The sequence below is a fragment of the Leguminivora glycinivorella genome, chromosome 16 (genome assembly GCF_023078275.1).
Source record: "Leguminivora glycinivorella isolate SPB_JAAS2020 chromosome 16, LegGlyc_1.1, whole genome shotgun sequence".
Taxonomy (NCBI): domain Eukaryota; kingdom Metazoa; phylum Arthropoda; class Insecta; order Lepidoptera; family Tortricidae; genus Leguminivora; species Leguminivora glycinivorella.
In genome coordinates, this window is record NC_062986.1 from 15,255,709 (window position 1) to 15,279,381 (window position 23,673).

The following is a 23,673-nucleotide window of genomic DNA, read 5'->3' on the forward strand; positions in this document are numbered from 1 at the left end:
TTATCACATCAGGCCGTCCTTTTCGCACTATTAAGTACCTACATAAGTGCGTTAGGGATGCATCGATGCGATAAAGTTTATCTCACTTGTATGCTACGCCCGCAGTTCTCAAAATTCCGAACAAAATCCACTTCTTCTCCTCATATATTTAATTAAGTTTGCATGTATGTTAAAGATTGATCTCATTCCAGGTGATGTGCGTCCAATACTGGCCGCCGAGCAAAGACAAGGAAGAGACGTACGGAGACCTGCATGTGTGCATCGAGCGAGAGGAGGAGCTGGCAAACTTCCACATACGCACCTTTAGGCTTTATAAGAAAAACGAACAGGGGGTAAGTTGCCTTTTTCTATTTTAGTCATTTTTTTGGTCAATCGGGTCTCGCTAGAGATATTACGGGCGACCGGTTACTGTTTGTTTGGTAACGGTTGACCAGGGAGTACGTAGTAAATAGTCTATATAGCGACCGATACTATGAGTCTGTTGCACCAAACCGTCTGTCACCGTTAAGAGGCCTTATTCCTAAAGACGAGCGTTTTTTGCAAAATAGAACCTTTTTCATTCAAAATTATAAAGAAACTATAAATGATTATTAAAAAAATGATAATGTTCCTAAAAGTACATATCTTAAGCTAGAAAGTCAATTGGTACTACTTTAAAATATGTCTTTTTATACTTCCGAAAAATCAGTTTTTTCGGAAGACGTTTTTAAATTTCGTAGTGGAATAGCTCGTTTAGAATCGTGATTGTGCTGTTAAAAATGTTATTTGGGGTAATAAATGATCACAATCCTATTTGTTATATCCTGTACGAGTTAGCTAATACTTCGACATTTTAAGATTTACTTGAAATGGTGGATAAATAACCTTCCGTATCCTCCCCATTTTTTCGATAAAAAGAGGTTTACATTATGTATTTTTCCTGCGATTCCTGCATTTTTTGTAACTCTTAAATAATATTATCCTAAACTAGAACTTCTTATTGACCTATAAAAAAAAATCATACATATAAGACATACCTTTCTGTCGATAGATATGTTTTTAAAACACCTAAAATTCGAATAAAAGACACTGTGCTAACGCGAGCCCGCTCAGTCTGCGCCGAGCGCTCGAAGACAACGGACCTGCGTTTGATCGTCCGGCGCACCTAGCTTTTGTAAGCAGCGCGATAGTTCCGAGAAGTGCCGTAAACTGCGACTAAACAAATCTTGATCCTTTTTACACCTTATGCAATTTTAGCATTCGACATGCTTTTCATATGATTTTGGATTTTAAGTTATACGTGAAGTTTGTTGAGAGTTTGAATTATTATTATATTTTGGGACCAGGATGAGGTTCTGGTTCTCATGATGATGGAGTCAGGCAGGAGATGTTCAACAGAACTGATATTCTACTTATCATAACTCCACCATGTTTGGGCTCATTAGATTTGGGCTGATGAGCACCATCGATCTAGATGAGGTCCAAGGTCTCATGATGGAGTCAGGAGGTGGTCAACAGAACTGCTATTCTCCTCATCATAACCCCATCATGTTTGGGCTCATTAGATTTGGGCTGACGAGCACCATCGAACTAGATGAGGTCCAAGGTCTCATGACGGGGTCAGGAGGTGGCCAACAGAACTGCTATTCTCCTCATCATAACCCCATCATGTTCGGGCTCATTAGATTTGGGCTGACAAGCACCATCGAACTAGATGAGGTCCAAGGTCACATGATGGAGTCAGGAGGTGGTCAACAGAACTGCTATTCTCCTCATCATAACCCCATCATGTTTGGGCTCATTAGATTTGGGCTGACGAGCACCATCGAACTAGATGAGGTCCAGGGTCTCATGATGGAGTCAGGAGGTGGTCAACAGAACTGCTATTCTCCTCATCATAACCCCATCATGTTTGGGCTCATTAGATTTGGGCTGACGAGCACCATCGAACTAGATGAGGTCCAAGGTCTCATGACGGGGTCAGGAGGTGGCCAACAGAACTGCTATTCTCCTCATCATAACCCCATCATGTTCGGGCTCATTAGATTTGGGCTGACGAGCACCATCGAACTAGATAAGGTCCAAGGTCTCATGATGGAGTCAGGAGGTGGTCAACAGAACTGCTATTCTCCTCATCATAACCCCATCATGTTTGGGCTCATTAGATTTGGGCTGACGAGCACCATCGAACTAGATGAGGTCCAGGGTCTCATGATTGAGTCAGGAGGTGGTCAACAGAACTGCTATTCTCCTCATCATAACCCCATCATGTTTGGGCTCATTATAAATATGTGGAAGGTCGTTAATAATAATAAATGTTTTATTAGGGTACCCCTACATGTAAAGAGGGGACAGATATTTTTTTTATCTACTACTTTTTTTTTATCTGTATTCATATACATTCAATATTTTTTTTTTAATCGGTCCAGTAACAACGGAGATATCGAGGAACAAAGATAAAAAAATAAAAAAAATAAAAAAAATAAATAAACATACAGACGAATTGAGAACCTCGCCTCAAATCTCTCAGATTTGAGGCGACGGTTAAAAAGTGACACATCATGAGCAGTTCCAATGCACCAAATGTCACTGTTCTGGACGTAAGTGCATGCTGTTCTTATAAAAATATGAAAGTCACTATAACTGTGATAATTTCCGAAAATATTAATATTATCAAAAAACGATCTTAGTAAACCCTTAGACTTATATTGACCGGGATATAGACCGTGATTACCTTTTTGATTTTTGTTGAGCTCCCGATATTTCGACGCAGTTGCATGCATCATGATCACGGAAAACTGACGAAGGCGGGTGGATGTTAAAGTTGTATAGACAGCGCGGGATCTACCCTCCTTCGCGCGCGTTTGCTGCGTTCACTTTCAGCGTTACCACTGGTCGCGTTCACACTCGATGGTCTGTCCAAACACACTACACTCACAGTGTCACTACGTTTGTTCAATTCTGACTTCACCGGCCAAAGAAGCCATTCAGAGAAGCCATTGAGATTCACAAATATAAAAATTTCAATCGTGAGGATGGCTTCAAACTATCTAATGTATGGAATCCAGTGATTTGTTTGTGTAAAAAACCGGTGAAGTCAGAATTGAACAAACGTAGTGACACTGTGAGTGTAGTGTGTTTGGACAGACCATCGAGTGTGAACGCGACCAGTGGTAACGCTGAAAGTGAACGCAGCCGACGCGCGCGAAGGAGGGTAGATCGCGCGCTGTCTATACAACTTTAACATCCACCCCCTTCGTCAGTTTTCCGTGATCATGATGCATGCAACTGCGTCGAAATATCGGGAGCTCGACAAAAATCAAAAAGGTAATCACGGTCTATATCCCGGTCAATATAAGTCTAATGAAAATAACCGTGAATCATTCAAAACTCTTAGTAAACCCTTATTCATTTTTAAATACCTATCCAAAAATATATCACACGTTGGGGTTGGAATAAAAAAAAATCAGCCCCCACTTTACATGTAGGGGGGGGGTACCCTAATAAAACATTTTTTTCCATTTTTTATTTTTGCACTTTGTTGACGTGATTGATATACATATTGTTACTAAATTTCAGCTTTCTAGTGCTTACGGCTACTGAGATTATCCGCGGACGGACGGACGGACGGACGGATGAACAGACAGACATGGCGAAACTATAAGAGTTCCTAGTTGACTACGGAACCCTAAAAAACAGAAATCACTATTAAACTATTCTCTAATTTCAAGTTCCTAACTAACATTTTCCTAATAAAAAAAAAAAAACAAATTGATCCCGCTACAAACTTTCACCCCCTTTTTCCCTCTACTAGGGGTGTAAATTTTCATAATCGATTCTTATCTCTTCGAAATTTTGTTAATGCAATCTATACAAATTTCGACTTTCTAGCTTTCGTAGTTTCGGCTCAGCGGTGTTGGTTGTTGAATCAATCAATTAGGAAACCTGAATTTATATATGTACATGTAGACTAATACTATACTTTTACTACATTCATATACCTTATTTACTACTACCATACCATGAATATGAAATTAAATAAAGAGTCCCCATATAAAATTGAAAATTATGTTATTAGCAATTTAATTCAAAACTATCAAGATTATTCGTGTCTGCGTTGAAACTAGGGCTCCCGGTCGTGACCGTGTATCGTGAACACGTAGCCGTACGCACGTTGCCGTGATACACGGCAACGGATTTCTGGTTCGTTCGTCACGTGAAAATAAATCACGTGAAATTAGGGTACGTACGTTCGTAGATCCGTCCGTACGTACGTACGAATTCACGTGACACGCCCGTTCGGTCCGCCAGCGGCGTTTCATGAGAGAAGATAAGATCGGATGCAGTCTCTATAAGTTATGAATAAAAATGTAGGTATCGTGAGGTTATATCTTAATTACTTTTGAATTAAAATTTATATTCAATACTGCGGTTTTTCAAATATTAATATGTAAGTAATAAATAAATATAACTAAATAAACGATCCGGGGTTTCCGATAGGCTTAATTTAGAAGTGGTTATAAAAATACCAACGATATGGGTAGGTAACCTTTTGTAAGGGTAACCGCTAGATTTGGTAACCGTTTCAGATAAAGTTTCCTTCCAGTCATTTGAGTTTTTTACTCTATCTAAAGGTTTTCAACAGTTATAATTCTAAATTCGACTTATTATTAAATAACCACTGTTAGCATTGTCTCTACGCTACAACCGACGCTTCGAGTACAAATTCAAAAAATGCTTATACTTTCACTAAAATATTACTTTTATGTTTATTAAAATGGCACTATACCATGACTATACCTTATCCTTTGTTAAGCTTATCTGTTGAGTGGTTGTGGTTGAAAAATACCATGCGTTAACGTGGTAATATGGGCTTAACCGTGCACCGTGATACCCTTGAATCTGCTTATTATGTGTCTGCAATGTTCGTTGACAAAAACTCTCTAGTTACCCTCTGATTAATAAGATTTAATAGGAAGATAAGTATCCACGGTACCATTCAATTATTGATGCAAGGAGTAAGAAATTTGTCAATTTAGTATAAAAATTAAGAATGTGACGATAGGATGACATCCACGGAAACGTAATTTTAACACATACCTAGTTAATAATTATGTTATACATTTTACGCGAACTTACTTAACTGTTATAGCCACTATTTAATTAGGTAATTAGTGTAATTACATTATATAGTAATAAGATTGATGGTAGTAAAAAAAGTCTACTTTAAGAGGGTTCAAGGCGCAGGATTATCATTTTATTAAGATGTAAACACTGTTTTATGACTGATATATTGTTTCAAAAATAATGAATAGGCACTGCTTAATAAAGTGAGCTTCGTTATACTATTTACATGCAATAACTTTAAAATTATTTTTTCATGGTATTTAAACTTAGACCTTTGCTGCTTTCATTTACTTATTATGGATTACACCTATTTAAAAAATTGACTTACTCGTTTGATGTCGTAACAGTAACAGCAGATTTCAAATGAACTGACGTCAAATGCCTCGCGATAGATCCTGTAGTACCATGACGACACGGAAACTCATTGTTTGTCCGATCCTTGCAGAGACTACATAAAGTTGAATCTCCGACTCTGGTGGCATATCTCCACACCAAAATTTTCTTCGTTGTTAAGAGTTTCAAACATTAACAGTAACAATACAAAAAATTAACAAAACAACAAGACAATAACTTTTAAATTCACCGCTAAAGTAAAATGTCAAGGCCTTCAAGTGTTGATCAACTGGGATCTTACAAGTGACTAATTGAAATAAACTAAAATTCTAAACTGCCCCATCCAGATTAAATAAAAAATCCTAAAATGTAAAAATAACACATCGCTCACTTCACTCAGCTTCACGTACAAAAGGCTGCTCGTAAATTTTACTGTCTTTATTACCACGTGGTGGAACTGCGCTTATTATTTGCAAAATACCACCACAGTAAGATAGCTGAGCTCGTTCGTCAAACAATACAGTGCTATAAAGGAATATACTATCTAAAAGTATTATTTAATGTACCGAAACTGATAAGAACTGCAGCTGTCATTTTTTTTGTCTTAGCCGTGGCCCCGCGCACATGTGTGCATATTTTTTGCCTGGAGTATAATAGTCATCATAAACTTGCTCTTTTGTTCACCTACACTCCTGTTTGTCTTGTTTACATTTAAGATTACGTTATATGCTTACATAAGAGCAAGCTTAAATATTAATTAATTAAAGCCACTTGGTAGGTTTTCATTTTCATACATAATAAATGAAAGAATAAATGTGAAAACCTTAAGAATAACATAATAATGCTTGACCAGAAATATATGGCTAAGCGTCGTGTTGCTGAATTTCATCAGAACTATTGTCCCGGATCCGTAAGTTCACATTTTTGACACATTTGTTTTGAAGTACATATGTTGCGATGTGGCTAAGGCGTATCGTTTGCCAAATCTAACGATTAATTTCGAATTGGTTGAATCGATTAGGCCCTATGGACAAGGAGGCGCTTAAACAAATATACGATTTCTATCAACTTACTGAAATGTCATTTGAATCGAAATTACACTCTGCCACAGCACTAGTTTAAAAATAAAAATTAATGATAAATGGTTTAATAAGTAAATCTTGCGTTATAAATTAATATCGTAAAATACTTACTAACGAAGATCCGCAAAAATGTAACATGTTTTAGATTATGTTTAAAGTAAGGGAAATATTATTTTTCTACTCGTCGATTGTAATCTGTCAATTAGGACACCACAGACTAAACTATAAGTGCTAACTTTTCAGTGTTGGATACTCTATGGCAGTTCCGACTCAACTATAATAATATATGTACTTAATCTCATTATAGTTGACTTTAAGTTAACTGTAATAATTTCAAAAATAGAACATCATACAATTTATATACTAATTTGCGATACCTGGCAATTTTTTCTGCATCTGAAATACATTTTTTTATTTGTGGCGTTATCGGCCAATCAGAGACGGTTGTTACAAACAATTGGTTACTAGGTAATTCGATATTGATACAACGGTGAACGACGCTATTAACATTAATTTAAACTTGCATGAATGATGATATTTCCGTCCATTGATGATGAAGTATGATGAAGATGACTCGTAGAAAAAGTATTGTATACAATAGTGATATAATTAAGTTTTTCACTCTCGTACCGTACTGTTAGGCCACTCAGCAAAGCTTCGTGGCCTAAACATGGTACTCGACTGAAAAGCTTTGTATTATATCGCGATTGTATAAAATACTATTTTAAGTACTTGATTTTTTTAACCATTATTACAGGATTTTACGTTTTGTGGACGCTGTCATGTGTGACAAAGAGGTTCTTACACTTCTTACAGCTCTGGGACAATAGTTACTCCATACTATACTAAACTGTCACCACATACAGTTTTAAGTTAGTGTCAAGTATTTGAGGATTCTGACGGCACATGTCAAAAAATAAACAATATTAAGACGTAACGTAACACAGGTTGACATTTACCATACAGGTATATAGATAGTGTAAGGCATCGGACAGTTTGCTAGTTTTAATTTCAATAAAATCGGAAACAGAATAACGCCGTAAATCACTTAATCTTCTCTTATAAAATAAACTCCCGGGGAGCCGCGTCTGTCTGTGTGTTCGTGATAAACTCAAAAACTGAACGGGTTTTCATATGGTTTTCACTTATGAATAGAGTAATTCTTGAGGAAAGTTCAGGTATATAATTTGTTAAAGTTTTGTTTGAATTGGTTGAAATATGACGATATTTTCTAATCGAGTTGGACAAAATCCCGCTGGCTGAGAGCTTTAATCGAAAACGCTGCCGAAACCGTTTGAGCTATATCAAAATAATGTATTGGAAAATTGTGTCTCTCTAATAGGTCTACAAAAAAGTCCGCGATGGCATATGTCTATCTTTTACGGATAACTTATTATAACAATTTTTATCATAATCCCCGTGCGTAGCCGGGGAGGGCCGCTAGTTATATGTATTGTATAAAAATCGAAGCAAAACATAAATATAAGTTTAATTCATATGTAAAAAAAATTTCGTCCAGTATTAAGCATAGGTATTAAGTGATAATTCAATAATAGTCATGATTTGGTTTTCTCCCGGGCGAGTTAAATCTACAAAACGTACGATAAGTACTCTGCACACGAACTTAGTTCGGGCGGCGGCGTGTCACGGCCCGCGGCGTGTCACGTGAATCCGGGCGCTAAGGCAAGTACGTACGTACGTGCGTACGAGGTACGTACCTTGCCGTGTTCGTGAAATTCGTGATCTTAGTACCGCTGGTGTTAAGATCACGTAGCTACGGTTCGGCGTGAATCACGTGTATCCAGAGCCCTAGTTGAAACGCGCGTTGAGTTGCCGGTGCTCGCGTACCGAGCGCCAACGCCATCTATCGATGGCCGTTTCGTGAAATTGATGAGCGCTCTAAGGAATAAGGGGTCTTAAAGCGTTCGTAAATTTTAATTGTATGGAAAGTTCCATAGATGTTTGCTGCGTGACGATGATGTGTCTGTCAAATGTGGTTGATGCAACTGGTCCTTAGAGTGCTATTTGATGGTGCGAGAACTGGCATGCGATTTTAATTTCGATTGGCCCAATTGATGTAACATCAATGTAATAAAATATAACTAAAATCACGATGCGAGCTCTGGTTGCGTCTACGTGGACATTTATACTTGTAGTATATAGGGGGATAAAGCTACGGATTTTAAAGTCCCCACGAGCAAGACTCTCGACTGCAATGCTGAAATTGAGTTACGTTTTGCAAGTTACTAATACTGTGTTTTTAATAGTGTAAAATTGCTATAGGTACGATATAATTAATAATAATGGCACGTATTTAACCGGTCGACTAAATAATCAAATTTCGGCAGTTCAAAGAAATAGGAAAGGGTATTAAAATAAAAATAATAGTTTGGCGACTAAAATGGGGCCTCAAAATATTCCAATATGAGGTAGCATTTTAATGATGTTAAGGCTACGGTTTATTCCGATGCAAATACCAACTATTTATTTGGCAACTGAATTGTTATATGGGAAACTATTTAAGAGGTACAGTTTAATAGAAAAGCGGCGATTTATTAATATAAAAAATAAATCACAAGATCTCTGATCACAAATCCATGTTATTAATAATTATAGTTACCTACACTTCTTGTAAATAGTATTTTCTTAAGTGAGACGCTTGCCTCTGAGCCTCAGTAAATTTTGTTACAACAAGATAATAATTATTTGTTATACAAGGGGGCAAAGTTGTATTTTAACGCCGAGTGTGGAATTGAAAAACGAGCAAGTGAAAGGATTCTATAGTTGAACCACGAGCGAAGCGAGTGGTTCGAGAATAGAATCCTGAACTTGCGAGCTTTTTAAGACCCCTTATTCCTTAGAGCGCTCATCAATTTCACGAAACGGCCATCGATAGATGGCGTTGGCGCTCGGTACGCGAGCACCGGCAACTCAACGCGCGTTTCAACGCAGACACGAATAATCTTGATAGTTTTGAATTAAATTGCTAATAACATAATTTTCAATTTTATATGGGGACTCTTTATTTAATTTCATATTCATGGTATGGTAGTAGTAAATAAGGTATATGAATGTAGTAAAAGTATAGTATTAGTCTACATGTACATATATAAATTCAGGTTTCCTAATTGATTGATTCAACAACCAACACCGCTGAGCCGAAACTACGAAAGCTAGAAAGTCGAAATTTGTATAGATTGCATTAACAAAATTTCGAAGAGATAAGAATCGATTATGAAAATTTACACCCCTAGTAGAGGGAAAAAGGGGGTGAAAGTTTGTAGCGGGATCAATTTGTTTTTTTTTTTATTAGGAAAATGTTAGTTAGGAACTTGAAATTAGAGAATAGTTTAATAGTGATTTCTGTTTTTTAGGGTTCCGTAGTCAACTAGGAACTCTTATAGTTTCGCCATGTCTGTCTGTTCATCCGTCCGTCCGTCCGTCCGTCCGCGGATAATCTCAGTAGCCGTAAGCACTAGAAAGCTGAAATTTAGTAACAATATGTATATCAATCACGTCAACAAAGTGCAAAAATAAAAAATGGAAAAAAATGTTTTATTAGGGTACCCCCCCCCCCCCTACATGTAAAGTGGGGGCTGATTTTTTTTTCATTCCAACCCCAACGTGTGATATATTTTTGGATAGGTATTTAAAAATGAATAAGGGTTTACTAAGAGTTTTGAATGATTCACGGTTATTTTCATTAGACTTATATTGACCGGGATATAGACCGTGATTACCTTTTTGATTTTTGTCGAGCTCCCGATATTTCGACGCAGTTGCATGCATCATGATCACGGAAAACTGACGAAGGGGGTGGATGTTAAAGTTGTATAGACAGCGCGCGATCTACCCTCCTTCGCGCGCGTCGGCTGCGTTCACTTTCAGCGTTACCACTGGTCGCGTTCACACTCGATGGTCTGTCCAAACACACTACACTCACAGTGTCACTACGTTTGTTCAATTCTGACTTCACCGGTTTTTTACACAAACAAATCACTGGATTCCATACATTAGATAGTTTGAAGCCATCCTCACGATTGAAATTTTTATATTTGTGAATCTCAATGGCTTCTCTGAATGGCTTCTTTGGCCGGTGAAGTCAGAATTGAACAAACGTAGTGACACTGTGAGTGTAGTGTGTTTGGACAGACCATCGAGTGTGAACGCGACCAGTGGTAACGCTGAAAGTGAACGCAGCAAACGCGCGCGAAGGAGGGTAGATCCCGCGCTGTCTATACAACTTTAACATCCACCCGCCTTCGTCAGTTTTCCGTGATCATGATGCATGCAACTGCGTCGAAATATCGGGAGCTCAACAAAAATCAAAAAGGTAATCACGGTCTATATCCCGGTCAATATAAGTCTAAGGGTTTACTAAGATCGTTTTTTGATAATATTAATATTTTCGGAAATTATCACAGTTATAGTGACTTTCATATTTTTATAAGAACAGCATGCACTTACGTCCAGAACAGTGACATTTGGTGCATTGGAACTGCTCATGATGTGTCACTTTTTAACCGTCGCCTCAAATCTGAGAGATTTGAGGCGAGGTTCTCAATTCGTCTGTATGTTTATTTATTTTTTTTATTTTTTTTATTTTTTTATCTTTGTTCCTCGATATCTCCGTTGTTACTGGACCGATTAAAAAAAAAATTATTGAATGTATATGAATACAGATAAAAAAAAAGTAGTAGATAAAAAAAAAATATCTGTCCCCTCTTTACATGTAGGGGTACCCTAATAAAACATTTATTATTATTAACGACCTTCCACATATTTATAATGAGCCCAAACATGATGGGGTTATGATGAGGAGAATAGCAGTTCTGTTGACCACCTCCTGACTCAATCATGAGACCCTGGACCTCATCTAGTTCGATGGTGCTCGTCAGCCCAAATCTAATGAGCCCAAACATGATGGGGTTATGATGAGGAGAATAGCAGTTCTGTTGACCACCTCCTGACTCCATCATGAGACCTTGGACCTCATCTAGTTCGATGGTGCTCGTCAGCCCAAATCTAATGAGCCCGAACATGATGGGGTTATGATGAGGAGAATAGCAGTTCTGTTGGCCACCTCCTGACCCCGTCATGAGACCTTGGACCTCATCTAGTTCGATGGTGCTCGTCAGCCCAAATCTAATGAGCCCAAACATGATGGGGTTATGATGAGGAGAATAGCAGTTCTGTTGACCACCTCCTGACTCCATCATGAGACCCTGGACCTCATCTAGTTCGATGGTGCTCGTCAGCCCAAATCTAATGAGCCCAAACATGATGGGGTTATGATGAGGAGAATAGCAGTTCTGTTGACCACCTCCTGACTCCATCATGTGACCTTGGACCTCATCTAGTTCGATGGTGCTTGTCAGCCCAAATCTAATGAGCCCGAACATGATGGGGTTATGATGAGGAGAATAGCAGTTCTGTTGGCCACCTCCTGACCCCGTCATGAGACCTTGGACCTCATCTAGTTCGATGGTGCTCGTCAGCCCAAATCTAATGAGCCCAAACATGATGGGGTTATGATGAGGAGAATAGCAGTTCTGTTGACCACCTCCTGACTCCATCATGAGACCTTGGACCTCATCTAGATCGATGGTGCTCATCAGCCCAAATCTAATGAGCCCAAACATGGTGGAGTTATGATAAGTAGAATATCAGTTCTGTTGAACATCTCCTGCCTGACTCCATCATCATGAGAACCAGAACCTCATCCTGGTCCCAAAATATAATAATAATTCAAACTCTCAACAAACTTCACGTATAACTTAAAATCCAAAATCATATGAAAAGCATGTCGAATGCTAAAATTGCATAAGGTGTAAAAAGGATCAAGATTTGTTTAGTCGCAGTTTACGGCACTTCTCGGAACTATCGCGCTGCTTACAAAAGCTAGGTGCGCCGGACGATCAAACGCAGGTCCGTTGTCTTCGAGCGCTCGGCGCAGACTGAGCGGGCTCGCGTTAGCACAGTGTCTTTTATTCGAATTTTAGGTGTTTTAAAAACATATCTATCGACAGAAAGGTATGTCTTATATGTATGATTTTTTTTTTATAGGTCAATAAGAAGTTCTAGTTTAGGATAATATTATTTAAGAGTTACAAAAAATGCAGGAATCGCAGGAAAAATACATAATGTAAACCTCTTTTTATCGAAAAAATGGGGAGGATACGGAAGGTTATTTATCCACCATTTCAAGTAAATCTTAAAATGTCGAAGTATTAGCTAACTCGTACAGGATATAACAAATAGGATTGTGATCATTTATTACCCCAAATAACATTTTTAACAGCACAATCACGATTCTAAACGAGCTATTCCACTACGAAATTTAAAAACGTCTTCCGAAAAAACTGATTTTTCGGAAGTATAAAAAGACATATTTTAAAGTAGTACCAATTGACTTTCTAGCTTAAGATATGTACTTTTAGGAACATTATCATTTTTTTAATAATCATTTATAGTTTCTTTATAATTTTGAATGAAAAAGGTTCTATTTTGCAAAAAACGCTCGTCTTTAGGAATAAGGCCTCTTAACACACGAGAAGTAAAATACATTTGCACCCGAGTGTAACACAAAACTTTTCCCCTCACTATAGCGAGGAAACTACAACGCAAAAAATGCGTTTATCACTGCTTCCAGTAGTGTTGAGTTCCTCACTCATGAGGCACCTCATTTGTACCACTCATATTGTTGATTTGTCGCAGCACTTCACACGGAAAAAATGTATTACATCACACCTCAACTCACCTCACCTCAAAAATGAGTAAAAACTCATAACCTCGCGCGCAAGTCTTACAACACAAACACCTCATGCCACACAAATCATTCAAAAACTCATTGTCACACGCGCGCCTCGCGGTTCTCAAACTCCCTCGCGAGAGTCGACACTACACAAACACCTCATGCCACACAAATACACACAAACTTCAAATCATTCAAAAACTCATCTGTCACACGCGCGCCTCGCGCTCCTCAAGCCTCAAAGGCTGTCACCGAACTACAAACTTTATTGCCGAGACAAAAGGTCCACCGATAGATTTGTACCGGAAATCGCTTTGTACCGGAAGACCTCATCGCGACAATGTCACATTACCAACATTAGTTCAAAAATCCTTTCAAAATGAAACAGTTAGTTAGGTTTACCGTAAGAGTGAGTGAGACAGACACGCGCTATACCTCAAAATTTGCCTCGCCAAAATACGTTACACGTGACTCGAAAGAAAACAGTCTTAAGCGCCGCAAGCTTTCATACATATTGCGTCGTTGTGATCCAAGCATCTCGTCAAAATGGCGCGCGATTTTCGACATTCGATATTTTCGATGCTATTACTTGAGCTACCGACTTGACCAGTTTAACGTGACCTATCGGACCAACAGATTTGTATGACTGTTGTCACTTGTAATAAGGGAGCTCTCTTATACTGGACGGTGACATAATTGTTTTCGAAGCGTTTTGAATACCAAGGACGACTCAATATGTGCATTTATGAAGTTTGCTTGACAACATTACAGGATTAATGACCGAAATATTATTTAAATTATTCAATTTTTTTTAATTTACATTCTTATGTAGGTGTAGTTGTTATTTTAAATGCAACAAATATGAACTTTGTAAGCATGAAGAGTTAGCGTCTCACTGAATTTGAATTTCTCTCCTTTTTCTTAGTGACAAATGTTTATTTTATTTTTGCAATTTTTACTTATTTCTATAATATATCAGTTAAATTTTCGTTGGTTGTTTTGTCTAAGTTAAAAGTTTGAAAATATTTTAAGGTGGATAATATTTAACATCATATAGCATTGCATGTTCAACGGATAAAGAAGAGAAATTTCTATTTTGTTTTTACGTTTTAGTTATAGCCTTCCTTGAGACAACAATATGGGTTAATATTATCCATAAAAAGGTATTTATGACGCGGAGTATATAAACATTGTTAATAAAAATAACATTGTTTATTATATAATATGTACACATTTTGACAACATTATCAAGTAATAAACGTGAGTCGTGAAACGAAACGTAATTCCTAGACAGTTGACGTTGTCAGTTGACAGTGTTGACACAGACAGAAAAAAGTAAGTTGTGAAAGTTGTTTGTTGTTTCCGAAGTTCAGTGGCAAATTTATTTGTGTCATACAGTGATATTACTAATAAATACACCAAAATACAATAATGGTGATATTTTATACATGATTTAATACGCTTGTGGCTCTGCTTTGGTGTCTTTTACGTGCAAGAATATAGTCAAAAGTATGATTGCCGGCGGCGTCGAGAATGTTGGTGTTCCTTTAATTTACTATAATATTGCTGTTAGAATATCCGCAGCGGTAAGTTGGTTCTTTTTACGCAAAAGTGGTATCTAATTAGAAAACAATATGAACTCACGTTTGTTAAAAATATGCCGTTTTTAAGGTTACAATTTCAATTGACATATATAATTATTAAACTGTAAATGAAACCATGATATCAAGAATATAACATACGATAAATAACAATAATCAACAGCTAAAATAGAATAAAAGTTTCATAGAACCATCAACTCAATTTGCTTTTTATGTAGTTTCTTATTACAACGATTGGAATTCTTAAATAATATTTCAGTCTTCTGTTGTTCAAGTTCTATTCTTAACATTTATTTGCAAATAAAATTTAATAGGTATAAAGGATGTTATTACATAGTATACATATACATACTAGAATTTGTTGCCCGATTGAGTCTATCAAATCGCCGATTGTAAAATTTTATGTACCAGTACCTCACCTCATTTGAAGTAAGACATTGTAACACCTCATTTTTGAAAATGAGGTACTCATACAAACTCATTTTAATATGATGTCCTACCCATCACTAGCTTCCAGTAGTTCCACAGGTGGTAAATCATCTTTATTACTAGATTCACCTACTTTTATCAATTTTAAAGCAGTTAATTTGACTTTATTCAAGGTCAAATTACTTTACCCGCTAGTGGATAAAATGCGTTTTTACCCGCTGGTATTAAAGGACAAAACACGTGTTTCCGAGCTAGTGAGGGGAAAATGTTATATTGATATCATTGGATAAACTACTACTAAAACTAATCAGTAACACAATAACATAGTAAATATTTGATATAGCCAATATGAACGTGTGTTACTCTTTCCTAACCTAATTTATTTGCGCTCGTAATATAATACACTGAACAGTGACAACCTCGTACTAGTAACCTTTGCCTAACCTATAAGCACACCTCGGACAATGCCGATCAAATATATGAAAGAAGCTCGTTCCTACGCACACACACACAGTCTAAGCTCATGTAGGCAAACCATGCGTGTATGAGTGAGATAAGACAGGTTGACTGGTCGCGTTCTTGACAGGCGGTAACTGTGACTACTCTGAGGTAGGTAGCCGAAAGCGGGTGGGCGGCACTTTCAGCGGGAAGCAATTTAAGGTGTGCCCTTATAGTACGATAGTAAATATACTCTTTATTATACTGTGCTATAGGCGCATAGCCTCATCAGTCAGCTTTCCCGAAAGGTCAGTTTTTCCTCCATAATTCACCGTATTTAACAAAGCTTACAGGGATAAATTTGTCGAACAAAATAAAGTGAGATAACTGGTGAAACTTACGAGCGCAGCACTTTCAGAGTAAATATTTGGCGGGCGGGCAATTCGAATTTCGAACCAGGTAGTCGATTTTTGAATGTCGACCATTCGATTTCGTGAATTTCGTTCAATAATATATCGTCACTACTTTTAAAAAACTTGTATCTTCTTCTGTCAATGAAAAGAAAATTGTAGTAAGTATGTATGGAATGCATATAGACTTACTGCGTTTTAACTTTGAGGAGCAGCATGAGATACGAGATTTTTTAAAAGTAGTGACGATATACTACTCAATATTTAAAATCTACTAACAGAATCGAAAACGAGTGGTCATTGCCACTAGATATAAAACTAGTCTTTGTCAGAAATAGCATTTAGTCATTTTCCACAGACTTTCGAACGGCGAATTCGTTGATTTAATTTGACGCCCCGTTTCGTGCGCTACCATAGTAATTACTTCATTTTGGCAACCCTTAATAGTCGAAAGGGATAGTGCCATGAATTAGAAAGGGATAACACGTTTCAACTCTGAACAGCCGGCCTATCCGAAATGAATCGTTGACGCTAGACGCCGATCTAAACGCATTCTGGGTCTGTCGCGCCAATACGGAAGAGCTACAAAAACGATAGTATCGTAAGCGTTTGTGCATTTGGCTAGACACCCAGACGTTAAAAATCGGTTTTATAGGAAGTGCTCTTTCTGTACGTTAGTACTGTTATTTATTCTGTGTTCGAACGCGTTAACCCGAGCGGGACAAATTCGAATTTCGAGCAACTTTCGGTCGCGCCGGGAAAGCAACGTTTGTTAACTCAATGCAATGCTTTTATCGTTTTTGCAGTGCCCCGGATTTTCACTCGGGTAGTTTAACAGTGTAGGTAGCTAAATGTACTTAAATCGTTTTTATTGACATTTTTCTTTACTTATTGTATTTGGGTTAGGTACCGATATAGGTAAAATGTCATTTGCATGCTCAAAGATCGAGTTCTCTGCTATCACAGATTGCATCAGCCCCTCGGCCACTCGAGCCAAGGCGCCAAGTGTCGAATTTTTCAAGTTATACATATGTAAATACAATTTGGAGTATGATTTCTGTTTTAAATGCATAACAAGAACTAATACTTTTATTTAAAAAAAGGAATGGGAGTACAAGATAGGCATTGATCATTTAAGTAGATTTTTGTGTTATTTCTTGTATGTCCCATTTTCACTCAAAATAAATAACAATTTATTTTAAACCGATACTAAAGCTGTAGAAATTTCCGACATCGCAATGGCAACGTCTGAAACCAAACAAACCGCCGCGACTGCACTATTATCATCGTTTTGCAGTGCCTGAGTTTTTTCATTAAAACTGCCGCTCGTTGTAATTGTTCCTTTTTGCGTTTTAATACAACTTAAACTTAACTTCGTTTCGTGAACAATGATTCTAAAGAAAGACGAGAATCATTTGTAACCATGTTTTTTAACAGTTGTTTTTAATCCCCGACGCAAAAACGACGGGGTCTGTCTGTTTGTTTGTCTGTCTGTCTGTCTGTGTGTGTGTCTGTCTGTGGCATCGTAGTTCCCGTCCCGCTCAGATGAACCGATTTGAATTTTGTTTTTTTTTTGTTTGAAAGCTGAGTTAGTTGGGAGTGTTCTTAGCCATGTTTCATGAAAATCGGTCCACTATGTCGCGGTCGGCACTTTTTCCAAAATTTTAATTTTGTGGTTATTGAAGTCTCTCGTCGTAATTATAATTAAAAGGTAAAACACGTGGACTATTAACGCGTTCATTATTTTGTAGTAGCCAGGTCGATAGAAAAATGTGAGGTGAGCTTAATAGATTGCAAAAACTTCTCCTTAATACACGATTATGCTTATTATGAAATATCTGATTCTACTGGCACATTTAAAATTCGTAGTGTAAAATCTAACCTTTATGCTACTTGCAGTCAACACAAATATTGATTTCCTGTTTTTATTACAATTATGCCGTTATAATACTTATAATACAGTTCTAACCACAATTTCTTTTGGCCAGGTGGTGATCGAAGAGCGATTCATCCTCCAGTTCCACTACACGCAATGGCACTCGCACACGTGTCCATTCAGCAACGCGCTGCTCGAGTTCCGGAGGCGAGTCCGAGCCGTGGTAGGGCGCCGGCTGGCCGCCAATCCTGCCGCGGGACCTATGGTCGTTCACTGCAAGTGAGTGTCCCAGCTCCTTTACCACTACCACACATATTTGCTCCTCAAGCTGCAGGAGTTCAGGCACGTTCGAGTTAGGTAGGGTGCCGATTAGCCACCCAACGCAATCCCACCGCAGGACCATCCATACTTATAATTAAGCCCAGTACGCAGCAGATCTAGACCTGTTCATTTTCTTCTGGGATCTTCCATTCTGGGTCTGGACCCAGACCAGTGGGGGATAATGTGATGTTGCTGCAAGCTGCTGGATAACAAGTGCATGGTGAGCCGCTGGCGAGTCAATACAGCCGTGATTTTTTTCTGGTAGTGCTGCACTGCAAATGAGTGTTAAATTCAGAATATTTACACAACTGGGTAGTCCAAGGCTGAATATTCTCACCAAGCTTCTGGAGTAACAGGCATATAAATAGAGACCATGGTGCTAGCTGGAAGAAATAACCTCGAAATTTTGTTGTGCTGTGCTCTGCAAAAGATTATTGCTGGTCGAATTACAATCCCACTCCAATGCATTCCGATTGTCAGTTACTGGAATTTAGGAGTTTCAGGGCCATAGTGGGCCGAGACTGACAACTAACTTCGTCACGCGGACATGATGGTGTTCTGCAAATGAGTATTGCAGTTCGAATACTTGATCTACACAAACGCGTTATCCTTCAGCAAATTAATGAAGATCAGGTCAACGGATTGAATTAAATTTTTTACCAAGAGTATGCTCTACATTTATGTATAAATAATAACGTTGGAATGTTTGTTACAGTGACGGAGGCGGCCGTTCAGGAGTATATTTATCTATAGACGCCAACTTGGAGTTGGCTGAAGAAGAAGACTGCTTTGATGTTTTCGGCTTTTTGAAGAAGCTTAGACAATCACGGAAAGGCCTTATAGAGAACGAGGTAAGAGAGAATTAGGTATAAGACTGTATTGCATATTTGCACAAGAAACGTTTGTGGTTGTTATTTATGTAGGTATCACTGAATTCATTGAATTTGACCCACTTATATTCTAGAGATTGACTTACGTACAGTGAGCTGCAAAATTGCATGGAGAAATTATGAATAAATTCATTGATAAATTCGCCATGTACTTTTGCAGGTGATAGTACCAAACTATGCTCAATTAGGATTATGGCAGACATGAACTTATTTTTATAGCATACAAAAAATTCTTTGCTCTTACAGGAACAATATAAATTCGTGTACGATACGTTAGAAGAGCACGTCGTCTGCGGAGTCTCCTGGTTCCCAGTGACGCACCTCACTATAAGACTGCAGTCCAAGTCCCAGCGGGACCCGGTGACCAAGTTGAATGACTACCAGCGGGAGTACCAACAGATCTGCAAACAGACACCGAGGTTTACCATCGGGGACTGCGCGGGTGGCCATCGAGGAGACAACAGGGAGAAGAATAGAGATGTTTTGGTAGTTCCTCGTAAGTATTAAGGAATATGTATTAAATGCATTATGACAGCAGCTCGAGCCACAGTGGGACCAGATGACCAAGCTGAATAATTACTAGTGGGAGTACCAATAGATCTGCAAACAGACGCCGAGGTTTACCATCGGAGACTGTGCTGGTGGCCATCGAGGAGATAACAGGGAGAAGAACAGAGACGTCCTGGTCGTTCCTCGTAAGTGTTAAGGAAGGTCTTATCAATCTCAAAATGACAGCAGTCTAAATCACAAAGAGATCCGCTGAATGACCGCTAGGGCAAATAGACTGAGGCTGAGGTTCATGCTTCAATTTCTATCGTTAGATGCGTAGTACTTAATTATTAGTGAGTTGTAAAATTTCATATCACCCAAAACGCCAAATATCATGTCATGTACCTATCTTTACTAAAATTCTTGTTGCAGCTGACAACTTTCGTCCGTACCTGACGTCCTTTCAAGGCAACAGCTTCACCGACTACATTAACGCCGTGTTCGTAGACGTAAGTCTTCTCATGCTAATCAACTTCAAATTAAATGATTTCATTCATCATCGTCATCATCATCATATCAGCCCTTTATTGCCCACTTCTGAGCATAGATGTCTCTTCTAGTACGCCACTTGTCGCGGTCCTGAGCTAGTCTCATCCAGTTGTGACCCGCAACTGTTTAAGCATGTTACTACGTCAATAGTATTTCCTTGCATATTTTGGACATCTACATAAACCTGAGTAAATATTTTTGGTCACATTAATTTCATCGATCACGTCATTTAATGTTGTCCACCCAACGATGGCTTCATTGCACTTGTATTTCCTGACTACAAATAGAAAGGCGTGTGAGTACGATTCAAAATAGACAATCGCAACTCCACCCAGAACCCAGAACTGGTGCAAACAACCCGAACAACAAGCAAACTTCGAACATAGAAACTTGTAACTGAACGTATCGAACTTAATCACTATTTAAAATCCGCAACATCACACTGGCAATCGGAACAGATGCTACTACATTCACATTAAAATTATATAAATGTGTGTGTCTGTCTGTGTGTTACCTCTTGCCGCTAGAACCGCTGAAACGATTTAGTATAAAAATAGTACGTAGGTAGTTTGAATCCCAGGAAAAAATAATAATTATATGATTTCTTCTCCGAAATCCTCCGGAAGGTGCATCCTAAAGGCGAGAATATCCTTTACGAAATGGTTTTGGCTTGGATGGCAGCCCGTGAAGCTCGAGAATATACTGCCAATTCGTTATCCAAGTCATGAAATATTATCATGCACAAAATCACGTCCTTAGCGTTTTCAGAAGTATTACGAAGAGACATTGTCGTGGAATGCCCCAAAAATTACCTCACTTCCATTAGCGCGACTTAAAAAGATGCTAACCAAATTACTAATTTCACGCAAAGTCGCGTGAAGAAGCTAGTATCACAACCACTAAACTTGTAAGTGTTAATGGACATATGTTGTAGGGATACACCAAGCCTCGAGAGTACATCGTGACGGAGTGGCCTCTGATCAAGACGCAGGGCGAGTTCTGGTCGCTGGTCTACGACTACGAGTGTGCGGCGGTCGTGGTGCTCTGCGTCCCGCCTAAGAACTCTGTAAGTGGGTCACGTGGTGGGTAGTATGTCTGCTAAGTCACTACAATCTATTGGGTTGGTAAGAAAGTAATGAGCGATCGATTGAATTCCACATAAAATTTTTGAGAGAGTTCTAGAATCTTCTATGGTCGAAAGTATATAAAGGGCGAGTCGCACAGTTTCTCGTCAGTCATTCACTAGCTGTCGCCGAGCTAATATAAGGAAGAAAATGGACGAATTAAAAGTGCATGTAAGGCATTGCTTACTATATGAATTTCAGTCTGGCCATTCAGTCGCCGAAGCAGTGCGTAATATATGTCAGCGTGTTGCTCCTAAAGTTGTGTCTGAGGCCACGGCGAAACGATGGTTCCAGCGGTTTAGTAGTGGCGACTTTTCATTATCAGATCAACCTAAGTCTGGTCGACCGGTGAAGATTGATGTAGCCAAATTAAAAACCTTAATTGAAGGAGATCCGAGGCTAACGAGTCGTACTCTTGCTACCGAGTTAGGCTGCTCTCATGTCACCACAGAAACACATTTACACGAGTTGGGAAAAAACTACAAATACAGTGTTTGGATACCGCACGAACTAGATAGAGATCAACTGAACCGCCATGCTGATATCTGCATACAACTTCTGTCTTTTCGCCGCACATTCAACTGGTTGGACCATCTTATCACTGGAGATGAAAAATGGGTCTTATATATAAATCACACACGCAAACGTCAGTGGCTAGCTCCAAACGAAAAAGGAATAGAGGCACCAAAAACAGAGCCTCACCCGAAAAAAGTTATGCTGTCCGTTTGGTGGGATATTCATGGTATTATTCACTGGGAACTCCTACCAAGTGGAATGACTGTTACCGCATCAGTATACTGTAATCAGCTTGAAAATTTAAACCAAAAAATCTGTCAGAATCGTCCACAGCATGCTAAAGTTTTTTTCTTACACGACAATGCTCACCCACACATTGCAAAAGTGACTCGGCTAAAGCTATTGGAGCTAGGTTGGAAAGTGATAGCTCATCCACCGTACTCTCCAGACTTGGCACCTACGGATTACGCATTGTTCAGATCGCTAAGCAATGCCTTGAATGAAAAAAAGTTCGATGATCAAGCCCATCTACGACAGTACATAGCTGAGTTTTTTGAATCTAAACCTAAGAACTTCTTCGCCGATGCTATTCATTCTTTACCAGAACGATGGAGACAAGTAGTAGATAACGAAGGCCGTTATATTTTTGATAAATGATTAAAATAATAAATTAAATAAAAATTACAATATTGGTTATGATTCGCTCATTACTTTCTTACCAACCCAATACAAATACCGTGGATATTTACAAATTTCTATTCAAAACCTGCCAATTGAAAATGTCTTAAAACAAACCAAATGTAATTTTAGGCCTGAGTAAGATTTCAGTTTCCTCTTTCAAGTGAAGTTGTTTATAAATGTCGTATTACTTAAATGACTGTTTTTTTTTTCTCACAGCAACAATATCCTCCGTTCTGGCCAGAAAGCCGAAGTCCGAAGAAATACGGCCCCGTCTTCACAATAGACCATGTGTCACACGAACACTTCACCAACATCAAGACCTGGATTTTCCGCATAAACAAGAAGGTAACAAAGACACCTAATGATTGCATCAATACAATGGATAAGCTCAGATAATTTGGATCCATTGAGTTTCCCAAAGACGTTTTAGAATCTTTTGTCATTCCCCCGCTCCGTTTTCTTATAATTGGTCCGCAAGTACTTTTGTTATGTTGCGAACGAATCCCATTTGAATTCATCTCCATTGACGGTTTATTCCATTCACAATTTTCTGAAGAAGGATAATATCGAGTTCCAATGTGGGAAAGTTTTAAGTCGCTGCGGTTTGCGTTGAGCTTAAAAGTGACTAAGTATGCAAATGGGGAGTAGGTAAAGCTCTTTTAATTCAGATTTGAAATTTCCGAACAAGTTGTACAAGATGTAGGTACGTTTTTATAGGTAGGTACTTAAATGAACTGGGCGACATTATAAAGGTGATTTATCCCCTCCTATGCTTAGACACGGTCGATACGGGTCCATGCGTTGGAAATTTTTAAATGTCAAGGTCGCTTTTCAAAAGCGTACGAGGTGATAATACGATGATTTTCATTCCGATATCCTATCCTATAGCAAGCAGATAGAACTCTGAAGTAACAAAAAGAACCCAGGCAGGCAAGTATAGTCTATACTTGCTTGCCTGGTCTCCATATTTTTATCAACTTTAACTTTAGTATTAAAACACCTTGAAATGTCACTAGATTCCGTGGTTGTTCTCATAAGGAGAGTTGCTTATAAAAATGAGTATTTCCTACTGAA

The 23,673-nt window shown here is 38.4% G+C and overlaps 1 protein-coding gene across 3 annotated transcripts in view; it reads left to right on the top strand.

Annotated features, from left to right (window-relative positions):
* The window catches only part of LOC125234529 (receptor-type tyrosine-protein phosphatase kappa), a 297,920-nt gene that overhangs the window by 271,886 nt on the left and 2,361 nt on the right, over positions 1 to 23,673 (top strand). For all 3 annotated transcript variants that reach the window (XM_048140795.1, XM_048140797.1, XM_048140796.1), the window contains 7 exons: positions 192 to 332; positions 18,142 to 18,308; positions 19,066 to 19,201; positions 19,487 to 19,736; positions 20,162 to 20,238; positions 21,213 to 21,344; positions 22,816 to 22,944. In XM_048140795.1, the coding sequence (XP_047996752.1) occupies positions 192 to 332; positions 18,142 to 18,308; positions 19,066 to 19,201; positions 19,487 to 19,736; positions 20,162 to 20,238; positions 21,213 to 21,344; positions 22,816 to 22,944 (1,032 nt within the window). The remainder of the gene's footprint in view (positions 1 to 191; positions 333 to 18,141; positions 18,309 to 19,065; positions 19,202 to 19,486; positions 19,737 to 20,161; positions 20,239 to 21,212; positions 21,345 to 22,815; positions 22,945 to 23,673) is intronic.